We start from the raw sequence: 13,077 nt of genomic DNA on the forward strand, positions 1-13,077 counted from the left end.
ACCGACGCCGAAGAAAGTGAGAGCGCCGACATTGATGTTTTGGTGGACGGACAGCCGGTGACAGCGTTAGTCGACACTGGTGCCGACTTCTGTATAATGAGTCAGGAATTCGTCCTCCGCCTGAAGAAAGTAAAGACGCCATGGATGGGACCTCATAAGGACGGCAGGCGGGCAATTACTGATGCCTACTGGAAGATGTACTGCTAGAATTAGCATGCGGGATTCTTCTTTCGTGGCCGCTTTCATCGTTCTTCCTGTGTGCTGTAAAGATTTGATTATTGGAATGAATTTCCTGAAAGAATATGACGCCGAAATTAACCGGACCGCATGGTGACGCATTATAAGAGACCTGGTTTAGTCCATTGCTTATCGCCGCAACGCAACTCCTTTCGTCTAGCAGAAGAGAGCGTCGTCATCCCACCTCGATCATGTACCCTTATTTCGGTAGCATGTGACGCACCGTTTCACTGCGAGGAGTTGCCAACCAAATAACCACGTTGTTGCTTACTCACGGTATCTCGGTCGCACGAGGAATCGTAAATGTCACCGACGGGCGCACGAACCTGTTACTAACCAATTTTAGTACAGAGCGACGGTATACTTTCCAAAGGGCACCGCTGTGGCTTATTTTGATGGTGTAGCGGATGTTTGTGGCTGCTGTTCACTACTCGAAGAAGTCCCTACGCAAGACCCAGCTTCTGCACTTGACGTCAGCACTGCTTTGTCGCAGCAAGAACGAGAGCGGTTCCTCACGCTATTGTCGAAGTTCAATGACTGCTTTGCGTCGTTCGCTGCTTTGCGTCGTTTGCGTCGTGCTTTGCGCGCCAAAGTCCTCTACAAAAGAAACTTTTCTTCGACCGGGTCCCCCTATCTGCTCATCATTCCTGCAGCTCTTCGTACGGAAGTACTTCAAGCCTGTCACAACGAGGTGACGTCTCGTCACTTAGGCTACACGAGAACGTTGGCCAGAGTGCAGCAGAGGTACTACTGGCCGAGACTTACCACCACCTTCCGCACTTGCCTCGACTGCCAGAGGCGCAAGTCGCCTCCGTCGAAACCAGCCGGCCTCCTACAACCCGTCCAGGTTCCTCGAAGACCATTTGACCAAATGGGAATGGATATAGTGGGCCCACTTCCTACTTCTACTGCAGGGAATCGCTTTGTTATGGTCGCAACCGACTACCTCACACGTTACGCTGAAGCAAAGGCAATCCAGAGAAGCATAGCAGCCGAGGTGGCGGGCTTTTTCATTGAGCACGTTGTGTTGCGACACGGCGCACTAACCGTCGTAATAATAGACCGAGGAACCGCATTCACGGCTGCGCTTTTAGATCACGTCTTGCTGCTAAGTGGAACGGCTCATCGGAAGTCAACCACCTACCATCCACAAACCAACGGATTAACAGAACGCCTAAACAAAACCATTGAAGACATGCTCTCCATGTACATGGATGTTGTACATAAAAATTGGGGCGACATCCTACCTTATATCACCTTTGCATATAACACGGCCAAACGAGAGACGACGCGCATGACTCCGTTCACCCTTGTTCACGGACGGAATGTACGAACTATGTTGAATGCGATGCTTCCACATGACTTTGACGACACTGATACGGACACCGATGTGTTTACGCAACGCGCAGACGAGGCTCGGCAGCTCGCACGCTTGCGGATCTGCCAGTAGCAAGACTACGACGCAGGCCGCTATGACCTTCACCGTCGAATAGTAATCTGTGACGTCGGCGACAGAGTGTGGGTTTGGACACCCATACGGAAACGAGGCCTCTCCGAAAAGCTGTTAATTAAGGCGATACTTCGGACCATATCGAGTATTGCGCCGACTCAGTGATGTCACGTACGAGGTCGTTCCCGATAGTCCCAATTGTATGCGGCGCCGTACGCACCGTCCTGAACTTGTGCACGTTGTCCGCATGAAGCCGTATGTGAGCGAATAACTATGCGAGAGAGCCTTACTTCCGCAAGTGACACTTCTGGTCTAGCATAGGGACAATGCTCTCTTACGGAGGGACAAATGACGCGTGTATTCTATGCAGACGACAACGAAGATAGGGACATGAACGGACTTCATCTAGTGGGTCAATGATATTCGACGAAGACGAAGAATACGTGTCTCTGGCCTTTCTTTTAAAACAAGTTGTCCTGCTGTTATTAAAGAACGTCTCCCTGTCTACTGTCCGCGCTGTACTGCGACAATATTGTGACGAAGGTGAAGAGCAGGCAAAATTATATTTACAGTATATATATACACAGAGAAGCCACAATCAAGATGGCAGATCGACAACAACCACGAACAAGCTTTGCCAGTCGTCGTCTTGCTGAGCGCTTTCTTCATAATGCGGTAATGGCGTGTAGCAATGTATATTCAGACTATCTTGTGCGAATTCAGGCACGTGCCACGCGCGGCTTCGCGGCACCACCGCTTAATGGCGCACCGTGTCCGGGGGGAAATGCGAGAGGAGCCCGGCTGCTTACATGACACACATGAAGCGTCTCTGCGTTGGCATTACGGTGTGTCGTTACATTGCTTTAATGCTAATCACATTAACGTAGGCATTCGTCGTGAGATGGGTTCTGCCAGAGTGTTAATGCGTGAGCATTCTTGGGGTACTTCATGCAGTTTCCAGGGGCTATGTATGTTGGTGTGTAACCGTCTTCCCGCGTATACGTGGCGGTGAATGGGCAGTCCATGATAGAATGGTTGGTGTACCGGGCTGTCGTGCTGAGGCTACAGGCTTCGAGGCCGACCATCGGATCAATCATTTAATGTTGCTGTATTGATAAGTATTCATATTTTTTTCTTCTGTGTTTATACGTTGATGCACTGTAATTAATTTTATCCCAGTTTTGTTTTTGTATTCTATTTACATTTACGCACTGTTTCTTGCCTCACCACAATCTTTGCTTAAGTTCGTGCTTCGCTTTCATCTATTTTGACGCCAACCAATCAGAGCCGTTTCGCTTCCTCCGGAAAGGGAAATGACAGGAAAGGGTTTCGCGCGTGCTGCGCCGGCTTCGTTTCCGTTCAGTTGTCTCGGAGAACGGATGGAGCGGCCACGCGTTGTGCATTCCCCCCAGGAACAGGCAGCCTTCGACGAGCGGCGGCGAGAACTCGCCCGTGAAAGGGCTCGCCGTCGGCGCGCCGATCCAGCCGTCAGAGCCGCCCGAGCCTAGGCAATCCGACAGCAATGAGAAGATCCCGAGCTGAGGGAGCGGGTGGCTGAAGCGAGCAGCACCGTTGCCAGTGGTTTACTTAATTGTGACGAAGGTCAGGTGCACGCAGGAGAAGCTTCACTTACCCCCATTTTCTGGCAGGGGAAGGGTTGGCCTTCATTTATTTGTTTTCTTTTTCACCTTTTATTCCCTTTCCCCAGCACCGCGTAGTCAGCCGGTACTTACACTGGCTAGCCTCCCTGTCTTTCCTTGCATTTTGTCTCTCTCTCTCTCTTAACGTTTTGCATTTCCTCCCACCGACTTCTCAATTTGTAACAAAATTATGCATAAATGACCTCTTCTTATGAAAAAGCTTTATAAGACATGTAAATTATTTTTGATTTAACTAAATTTTCTGCAACAGCCTTCACATTTTGTAGACTGTGAATACAAGATCGTCGTCATTTTTGTTGGCAGACAGAAAGGGACCGGCAAGAATAATACCAATGTTAATGTGCTCCGTATTCCCTATTAAACCTTCCACGGTACCTAAAGCTTTCCTAGCAAGCAAAAAAAAATATATTGTAGCAATAGAGGTAGAAAGCATCGTATGTGTTTTAAAAACAAGCAGGTATTTCTAGCATACACAAAATTCCAGTATACTTTATAAAGTACACCTGCATTCATTTTTTTACCACGCTGTCAAAATTTACAGTGCGTGCAATGTCATGTTTTCATCAGTTACGGCATTATTTCTTAAAACTAACACATAAATATCAGCTTCGAGAGGCAAGCACTAAAAATGATAAAATATAGCTAGGCTGCGCACGCAGCAATGCTTACTGTATTCACTACTTCGCTAAGGTTGACGAAGAGTATACAAACAACAGCAATATAAACAAAAACTACAATGTGGTCATCATGGCAAGGCCCATTATAGAAAAAATGGCGCACACTAAGTAAAACATTATGTTTTTGTTTTTCAACAATGAAAATGTTGCTGTAGTTTAGAGCGCACAAGGCGCCAATGGGTAAATGTTGTGCACGGTCGGCTGGGCTGCAGTGGTAATCCAACTACGCACAAGAAATCTGCAACGTTGAAAGTACTGACGTTCCCTCCGGCTCTGCTTGGCGTCACGTGTGACGTGACAGTGCTTCATGTGACAATAAAGGTGAAACAAAGAGGAAGGAAAAGCCTCCGCTGAACCTACACAACAGGGCTCATATTCACAGAGAACCCTTACGCTAGAGTTGTTCGTAATAGAAAATTTCAGCCAATCCTGATACTGGACATACTATTATCGAAAGCGGCCGGCCAGTGACCGACTGCCTTCTTTCCAAGTGCCTTACGAACTCACCGGCTGCCATTCGTAAATTGCAGTGTGCCATAAAGTAATAATTAAATAGTTGGTTATTTTTTGTTGTTTAGTCAATTATGCAATTTGATTTTCGTGCATGTCCGCCTCTGATTAATCCAGCTCAACGACTAGAATTACGCTATCTGTCAAAGTCAATTGAAAAAATATATGTATCGTCTAAAAAAAACACCCTTTATGTAGATTCCTCACTGGTCCCTCAACCTCAACGAGCCAGGTACACTCATGTGTAAGGCAGCTTACAGGCGCATCTAAATGGGATACATTGGGCGCAGTAGTCTTTGAAAACAACTCACATTACGCCTGCACGCCTCCGATCACAGTCAACTCCGTTTCTCAGGCAATATTAAGAGACCAGAGAGTCACCGGTTCGCGTCACGTAAAGAAGAAATCAGCTATTTCGCCAAGATAAATTCGCAGTTGAGGTTGAAAAACATTTTTCTAAATATTTTCATTTTCCTTAATTCCGAATCTTATGAATCTATTCGAGGCGGTTGAAACTGTTATATTTTTGCTCCGGAGCTGAACCTGAACCGACTAATATGCAGAAGCCTGAACTAAAATCTGAACCTAACTCGAAAACCGGTTCTACATGCATGGATGGATGCTATGAGCGTCCCCTTTGAAACGGGGCGGTTGGTTGCGCCACCAAGGCCTTGTTCTTATTTCGCCTAATGTCCTACCTATCTCCTTGAGACAAAAAAAACGCACACATGCGCACGCACGCACACACAGAGAAGAGAGAGTGAAAATTCCCAGCATGAAACTTTCTGAACCACCACTGGAAACTGTTTTTGTACGTCTCCGTTGTTTGTATTAGCCCTACTTTTCTGCCATCAAATCTTCAACCCTTTCTTACTAATCTCTATTGCGGACATGTCCACTTTCCCCGTGCTATCCTATAACCCAAGGGCTTGAAGGAGGCAAGAGAAACCTAAACCGACAGCTGGGTAGATATCTTCACATTCTAATAAAACATGCTCCATCGTTTTCCTAGCTTTACTACCACAGCAAGCACATGCTTCTTCTTCGTTCCCATATATCGCTTTATAGGTGCGTGTTCTAAGGCACGATCTCGCTTCGAAAAGGAAGGGGCTTCCCTTTGAGTTATAAATTGTTTCTTTCCCGATTTCGTTTTTTTTTTTCTACATACCCGTGGCAGGTTTCATTTCCATTGCCGCCACCCATGAAATTGTCTCAGCCTCTCTGACTTTGCGTTTGACGTTCTTTATTGCCATGTTGCTTACTAGACCGGTCGCATACTTGCTGGTAAGCTTCCTAGTTTTTTTCCTCCACTGTGAGTCAATGTTTTGCCTGTAGAGATACCTGAAAATTCTCGCAACCCATTTACTTTCTTCCACATTTCTCAGTGGTTCTTCAAGATCAATTTTGCTTTCAGCTTGACTCACTTCAAAGCTTGTCCAGCCTGCACAGCTTCGTGTATAGTCTTCCCGTGACCGTCCAATGCGAGGCGTCCCAGTGACCTTTGGTTGCCATCGAGTCCTGATTGTGCCCTTCAAGCAAACAACCGCATTTCCAAATGTAAGTTCTGAAACCAGTACACCTTTCCACATAACCTGGAGTACCTCGTAATTACTTCCTATAGCGCTCCGTGCTTCATTACGGCCGCATTTCTCGTCGCCTTTGCTATTATTGCTTTTCCCCTCTGTTTCCATATATCTATTGTCTTCGTTTATGCATACACCAAGATATTTTCGCATTGACAGCGCAACATGGCGGCGTTTCTTACGACATGAGAACGCCGAGGCGTCACCGAATTTTGCCACAAAGCAAATTGGATGGCTATGGAAACTGTGGAATTTTATGCCAACGATGGGTTCGGCATCCCTGAGGAATTATCCTTTCGGTCTTGATGCGGTTCGCTGATGAGCAACAGTTGATGATTGTGCGCGAAAAGTTGAGAGCGAGTCGCACGAAAGGATGGCGACATGTTCCTGCTTTCTTTTTCGAAACCCAGCGCCGGTGCAGTGGCTCGGCTTGCTTACGATCGGGCCCGTGTGAATGAGATCATAGACACGGGAACAGCGAGCGGCCCGCCGCAACCAACGCGAGGCGAGATCGACGGCGCGGCTCGTTCTTTGTCCGCACTCGCGCGCCGTTCCTTCGCGGCCCCGCCTGCGCGCGACCCAAATATCGGTGCACAGTAACGAGGCCACTCGGTAGGCTACAACGGCAACTCACCGCATTCTGGATGAAGATTGAAGTTCAGACCGCGAGTTTGCTATAGCAAAGAATACATTTGCTTGGGGGCAGGGTGGCTGCTAAAACCCAACGTCTCCAGAAATACCTGGCTATGTCCTTGCTTTCTGGTTACGATTACAACGGTGCAAATAAGAACATGTGGTAGCGCACGCCACTGGGATGTTTCCTGTTCCACATTCAATTACAGGAACCAAAGATTGAGCACTCAATTCTTCCCCCCACCCCCCATGTAGGCTATGGCCCACCAGAAACTATATTACGGAATATCATATTGACCGCAAATAAAGACGGGGACAGAGGGAGAGAACACGTAAACAGCACGGGCGGTAACAAGAATATACATCAGCTTATCGTGGCAACCAATTATCAAAAAAATCTATTTCCGATTGAAACAACCTAATGGAGGTATCGCTAACAGTCTTTATTTGCGGTCAATATGATATGCAGTAAATACCAACTAGGCCAAAGTGAAGTTCTTCTATATTACGGAAATTAAACTTTTTTTCACATTATATTCCCATCATTCTAGTGTCAGTTCATCAGCTGGGTCACTGTGTTTGAAATGCCTTTCTTCCCTTGTACAGCTGATTCCTTCAGCTTATTTCAATTCTATGAGAACGTGCCTGCCACAGTAAACAGGTGCCACAGGTGCCTGCCACAAATAAGCCGGCACCAGTCAAGCACCCCTTGAAAAAATAATTTTGTTTGAAACAAATTTTTTTTGTGCATTACATTATTGTTAGTTCATGAATGTGTGTACTAAGGAAGCTGGGCAACATTTTAACATTAACAATAAGTATAGGTAATTAGTCTTTGATGTTCTGTGCAACATATCCTTCAAGATATGGCAGCTTCCAAGTGAGAGAATGGCAACATTATTATTGGTGCATAACCAAGTGGCAATGAAAAATAAGCTTTAACAATGTTGACTGAAGACAACACAAAATCATTCAAAGCAATGTCTACAGCAAGCTACGCACTTGCCTATTTTTTCATGATGATTAACTACTGTACTGATGGCTGACCCAGTTATTAATGCCAGACCCAGTTCCTCTTTGTGAAATGCCGACGCCTTATAAGTGTAACACAACTGAACACTCCCCCAGCGTGTGTGCAGGGACAGTTTACCGAGAAGGCAATGATCATGATGACCACTGGTGTGGTGCTGTGTTTCCGTTTACAGTGAATATAACCTACACAAAGGTGCACACTGTGTCCACCACACAAGTGGAGATAATTGACACATTTCACTTCTCTACGACATATCTGAAATGCTGCCTAGCGTACAGCTGAGACATGCTTCCACTAAAATTAATGCTTTATGAAGAGGCAAACATTCATCCGAAAGTTCTGCACAATGTAGCTATAATCCGTGAACTGGAAATGAAAAACGCACGTATGAACATTACTTTATTGCATTTCACTTAATTTAGTTCCCTTTCCTGATGCATTTAGCCTCGCACACTACTTGGAAAGAGACAATCTTGCTAACAGAGAAACCTAATGCAATTAAAAATACACCACACAGGACTCACAGCCTTTGAAAAGCACAGAATACTCAACAAAGAACACACAAGGAACGAGTGATGAGCTGATGCTCGCATATAACTCAAAGTGGAAAACACTTTGGTCAGCACTATGTGATACTGGAAATAGCCTACAGGTGGCACTTCGAGTGCAGTTGCTCTGAGCGAGTTAAATGTGCTTCACATCTGTAGAAACACGCCACACACTTGCTCAAGTTGCTACATTAAGATGTAAAGCTCTCTTAACTTAAAGCCAGAGTTTGAGTTGCAGCATAATTCCTTCTATAACAATGTGCTTTACCCAATGGCACAAATGCATTGAATGTCTTCATGTGCTACCCTGTTATCAACTGTGCCTGAAATGCACTTTTTTTTTACTTCATTATTTTCTGTGCAAAACACCTCGATTTGCATCATATTGCTAAAAAAATTGCCTACCATACTCACATTCACCACTTGGTAAAAAATAAAACAAAACACGGGCAGCTCCATGCAAAGAACCAGATTAACACACAAGGTTTTGCTGGCAAAGTGTTCATAGTGCTCTTGTCATGTAACATAAGAATAAGCTTCTAACATGCAACTCTATGACACTGTCGCTAATATTCTTCTTTTTGCTTGCAAGTCCCGTGTTGTGTGGTGTCTCCTTCCATAATGGAGAATGTAAATAGTCATTGCTTCCTCAATCACACAATCTGCATTCTTTATGAGGTGCTCAATCTCCTCCGCTGAAGCTTCTTGGCGGATTGCCTGAGGCACAGCATTCACAAGTATGTCCGACATCTTCTGAAGCTCGTTGGCAAGCTCGATGCTGTTCTCGCCATATATCTCCCGGATCGCATCAACAGCAGGACTCAGCACTTCACATGCTGATCGAAAGTCGCCAATTGCACAGAAGCATTTTGCTACCATATCCTTGGCTTCCAGAAGTTTTAAGTTGTGTTTATACATCAGCTTCTCCCGTGCCTTCAAGCACTTGTTGAGGCGCTGCAGAGCCTCCAAGTGGTTACCCTTTTCAGCAAGTTGCACACCTTGAACGTAGAGGTCATGCATTCGAAATGCCTTCTGCTCACGTGCAAGGCACTCTTGAGTGGTGCCACAGTCTAAGCAGGCAGCCTTCCCACTATCATCAGGCATGTTCAGTGGCCCATCACAGTATTCGCACTTCAAGGCCTGCAGGCGTTGTTCAGCATCCTCCCCAGCACCACAAGCAGTGCAGTTGCAAGTGAAGAAATACTGCTCCTGCAGTGTCTGGCGCCGTTCTGCAAAGGACATTCTTTGGTAGTGAGGACCATAGCAGTTCAAAACTTCCTCCCCAGCTGCAATATTCCTTACAGCTCTCACCACAAGAGTTGAGCCACAAGGAAAGTTTGAAATAATGTTGGGGTTGCAAGCATGGTTCATAAGGCTTGCACTTGGGTAGATGGCTGTGGCTATACGAACTTGTTCAGTTGTGACCACAACGTCATCCTCCTGCATTGTTCTTGACTCCAGTGATGTGATGGCATGAGCATTGCACACAAGCTGCTGAATGTGGCGTAGCAAGAGACCTCCTGCAAATGTTTTCAAAGCTGCCATACTGGGCTCCTTAATGGGCAGGCCAGGGTGGTTACTTGACCCATTTCTTCCAGTGAGGCTCAGTGCTGAAGCCTTTGAAGTCACTTCATCGAGGCTAAAAAACTGGACCTGATCCAGCAGCATGTAGAGTAATGCTGCTGTCAGGGAGTATTGCAGCATGTCATCAGCATACATCTTGTCATCATGCGTAACCAGCTCATATACAGCATTATAGTTAAATTCCTTAACTTCATCATCCCCCGCAGAGAGAGCTTGAGAAAACCGGACAAGGTTGGCTAGACCTGTTACAAAAAGAATCCTGACAGCCAAATGTGCAATTCCTACAGAGTACAAAAGGTTCAGATTACCACACTCCAAGTCATGATACTGACTCCAGGACTCCTTTGCACAGCTGAAAGAACAGTACCGCACCTGGTTGCACTGTGAGCACGGAACAGCGTTTTGGAGCCTTTTGTGGCAGTGATGACAGTGGGTTTTTGTGTGGCCTGGCAGCAGAACCGAAGCATACGGCTTCTCGACGAAAACTGCATCACCAGTCCGCAGCTCTCGGTTGGCCACCACGAAGCGTCCTTTCTCTGTACTGTACAGAATGTCCACGGCATTGGTGCAGTTCGGTACAGAATCGTGAACGCCGCGGACAACACTGGGTACCTGTGATTCGTCGTCGGGGTCATCTTCGTCACTTGGAACAGGTGGTGTCTTGTTACCGCTACACGCTTGTTTGAACATATCGATTTCCTTCGCCTGCTGTGCGTGCTTTCGGCTGTCCAGACCCGCGCGCCGCAGCGCCTTAGTGGCCAAGTCAAAATTTTCCAGCGCTTCTCTGGGCTTTCCGAGGCGAAGGTAGCACTGACCCTTCCGCAGATACAACTTGTAACGCAGGTGGCTGGGATAACCGAGCTCGAATGCGTAGCGGACGTCGCACAAGGAGCGTTTGTACTTGCCTGCGTGAAAGTAGGCGGCGGACCGATTTGCGAATCCTAGCGACATCTCTTCAGCGTGTCCTTCAGCGTCTGGAGTATCCGGAAAAGGAGCCGAGAGGATGCTCTGCGTGTAAAACTCGGCTGCCTTCGCATACTGCTTGCGGTTGAAGCAGATGTTTCCCTCGCTCCGCAGTTCAGAGGCCTTCTCCCAGAACTTGCGGTGCTTCGACGAGCAGAGAACTGTCAACCAGTGCTTGATGCGCGGATGGGCCACTTCGTGGCGGAGGCAGAACCTGACTCGTTCTTCATTTGTTTCAAGCGTGCTAAAGACGGCAAAACCATTTCCCTGACGTACGCGTTCCGTGGTGCTGTCGAGAACGTCTTGCCAGGTTTCGATCTTGGACATTGTGGCCGGCTGCTCCCAGGCGCTGACCTAAGCGAGTGAACGGAGAACAATACTCATAGTCCGCGAACAGCACTTGCGAGATGCCTGACCAAGCGGGCAGACGGGTCAGCCTTGTGAAACAGACTCGCCACACACTCGCGAACGTCTCTCACAAATGTCCGCGGCAGGAGCGCAAGACTGTCAGCGACTCGCGCCTGCGCACGTGATTTCTGCGTTAAACGTCGTCCGTTGTTTTGGTCGCAACAATTTTCATGCGCCCTGCGAGTGCTCGAATAGAGTGCGGCCTTCAAATCGCCGACGGAACGGCCAACGCAACAGGTTTGACTCGCCACGCTCGCCACACGACACGAGAACACCAACAGTGGATGACTTCCGCGTTTTGGATTGGCTGCGGCTCTCCGCGGCTAAGATCGGCTAGGTTCTTGACTCATTGCCAGACGGGCACTTTTCTCCACCAATGCCTTGTGTCTCCACGGCCGCTAATAGCGAGAATTCTTCGTTTTCTCCCTCCCCACGACTGCGCGCGTCAGGTTCGCCTCATTAGTGGAAGGCATTTCGGTATTGTTGCGCAACCAATTTCAAGTGCAGCCAATCTCGGCACTAAACGCTGCGTTTAAGTGCGACCTAAATATCCTTTCTGCGACGCTGTCGGGAAATTATAACGACTCAGGCATTGTTAACAGACTTTGTGTTGTTCAGCGACGGCGGACCCAGGAACGGCACTTGGCCTCGTGCTCTTATTTCAGACATAGCGCCGAGCTGCGCTCACTTTGCCATCACAGTGCAACGACTTAGAAAATGTCAGGTCGATCGAAACCTCTCTATCGTAGCTTGCACGAGGTCGGCGGAACCGGGTTTTATGACATCTGCAATTATCAAAGCATCAATGACTTCAGGGGCGGGCAATTTTGCCTGTATTCACTGGCTTCTTTCACGCTCGGAAAAACACTTTTATGTAGCACGCATTGAGCAACAGAAAAGCTGAATCGGGAGTTTTTCATGCTGCTCTTCAATTTTCTCATTGACACTTCTCATATTTGAGAAGTTGATTACTTAAGACTAATTATGTAATTCGGCAGAATGCAAAAATACTCCCGAGTATGTTCAAGCGTAGGCAAACAACATTACCTTGGTTCTGTCCAGCTACGTGGCATTTTCATATTTTTAAATGGTGCATGATAGTTGGGACACTCTATATATATATGTATAAATCATTTTCTGACACTGCATGCCAAAAAAATAAACACTTCAGTGTGAATGACTATCTCCCGCTTTCACCTTGTTCTTGTTTTGTTCGTCGTCTTGAATTTCCATCCCCCGCCTTCCGCCTACTTTCCCTATGTCCTACACCTCTGTCACATAGCTGCAGACTTATGCAGTCGTGCAGACGTCCTCTTCTTAAACAAAATCATTCATGGACGTATATCTTCAGATCTACTAGTTTTTCTGTTTCAATGCAGGTTCCGCAGGAGGCTGCCAGGAAACTTGGACCCTTGCACGTTTCTGCCTCTTCCAGCAGACACTCACCTCTCCGGAGAATGCAGACTACACAACTGCCATTTTCTCATGCTAATATCATTCAAAACGTTCATTTTCTCATGAACCTTCTTTCTAGCTACGCTACTATACTGTCATCTCATACTTTCTCTCCTTCGGCATATTTATTTCGTCTGTCAATTGCAAGTTATTGATGTATTGTTGCTCACTATGTAACTGTTTATCCAGTTCTTTGTCGTCTTCTAATTGTTTTATACTAGAACTTTTGATTGTTTTACAATTTTACATTTTTTGTTTTTGTTCCTCTGTGCACCAGCACTCAGACCTCAGTGTCACTCCTGGTCACATTGAATAAATTACTGACTGATACTGAA

At 46.7% G+C, this 13,077-nt stretch overlaps 1 protein-coding gene and 1 long non-coding RNA gene across 2 annotated transcripts in view; one reads left to right on the plus strand and one right to left on the minus strand.

The window, feature by feature from the left end:
* The window catches only part of LOC142564103 (uncharacterized), a 54,199-nt gene extending 41,122 nt beyond the window's left edge, over positions 1 to 13,077 (plus strand). Inside the window, exon 2 of the long non-coding RNA XR_012824487.1 lies at positions 12,667 to 13,077. This is a non-coding gene — a long non-coding RNA (uncharacterized LOC142564103). The remainder of the gene's footprint in view (positions 1 to 12,666) is intronic.
* Positions 8,171 to 11,770, minus strand: LOC142564098 (protein-lysine N-methyltransferase SMYD4-like). The gene has a single exon (XM_075674954.1). It carries the CDS (start codon positions 11,204 to 11,206, stop codon positions 8,885 to 8,887), a length of 2,322 nt encoding a protein of 773 aa, XP_075531069.1. The 5' UTR covers positions 11,207 to 11,770; the 3' UTR covers positions 8,171 to 8,884.

Source organism: Dermacentor variabilis, chromosome 11, assembly GCF_050947875.1.
Source record: "Dermacentor variabilis isolate Ectoservices chromosome 11, ASM5094787v1, whole genome shotgun sequence".
Classification (NCBI taxonomy): domain Eukaryota; kingdom Metazoa; phylum Arthropoda; class Arachnida; order Ixodida; family Ixodidae; genus Dermacentor; species Dermacentor variabilis.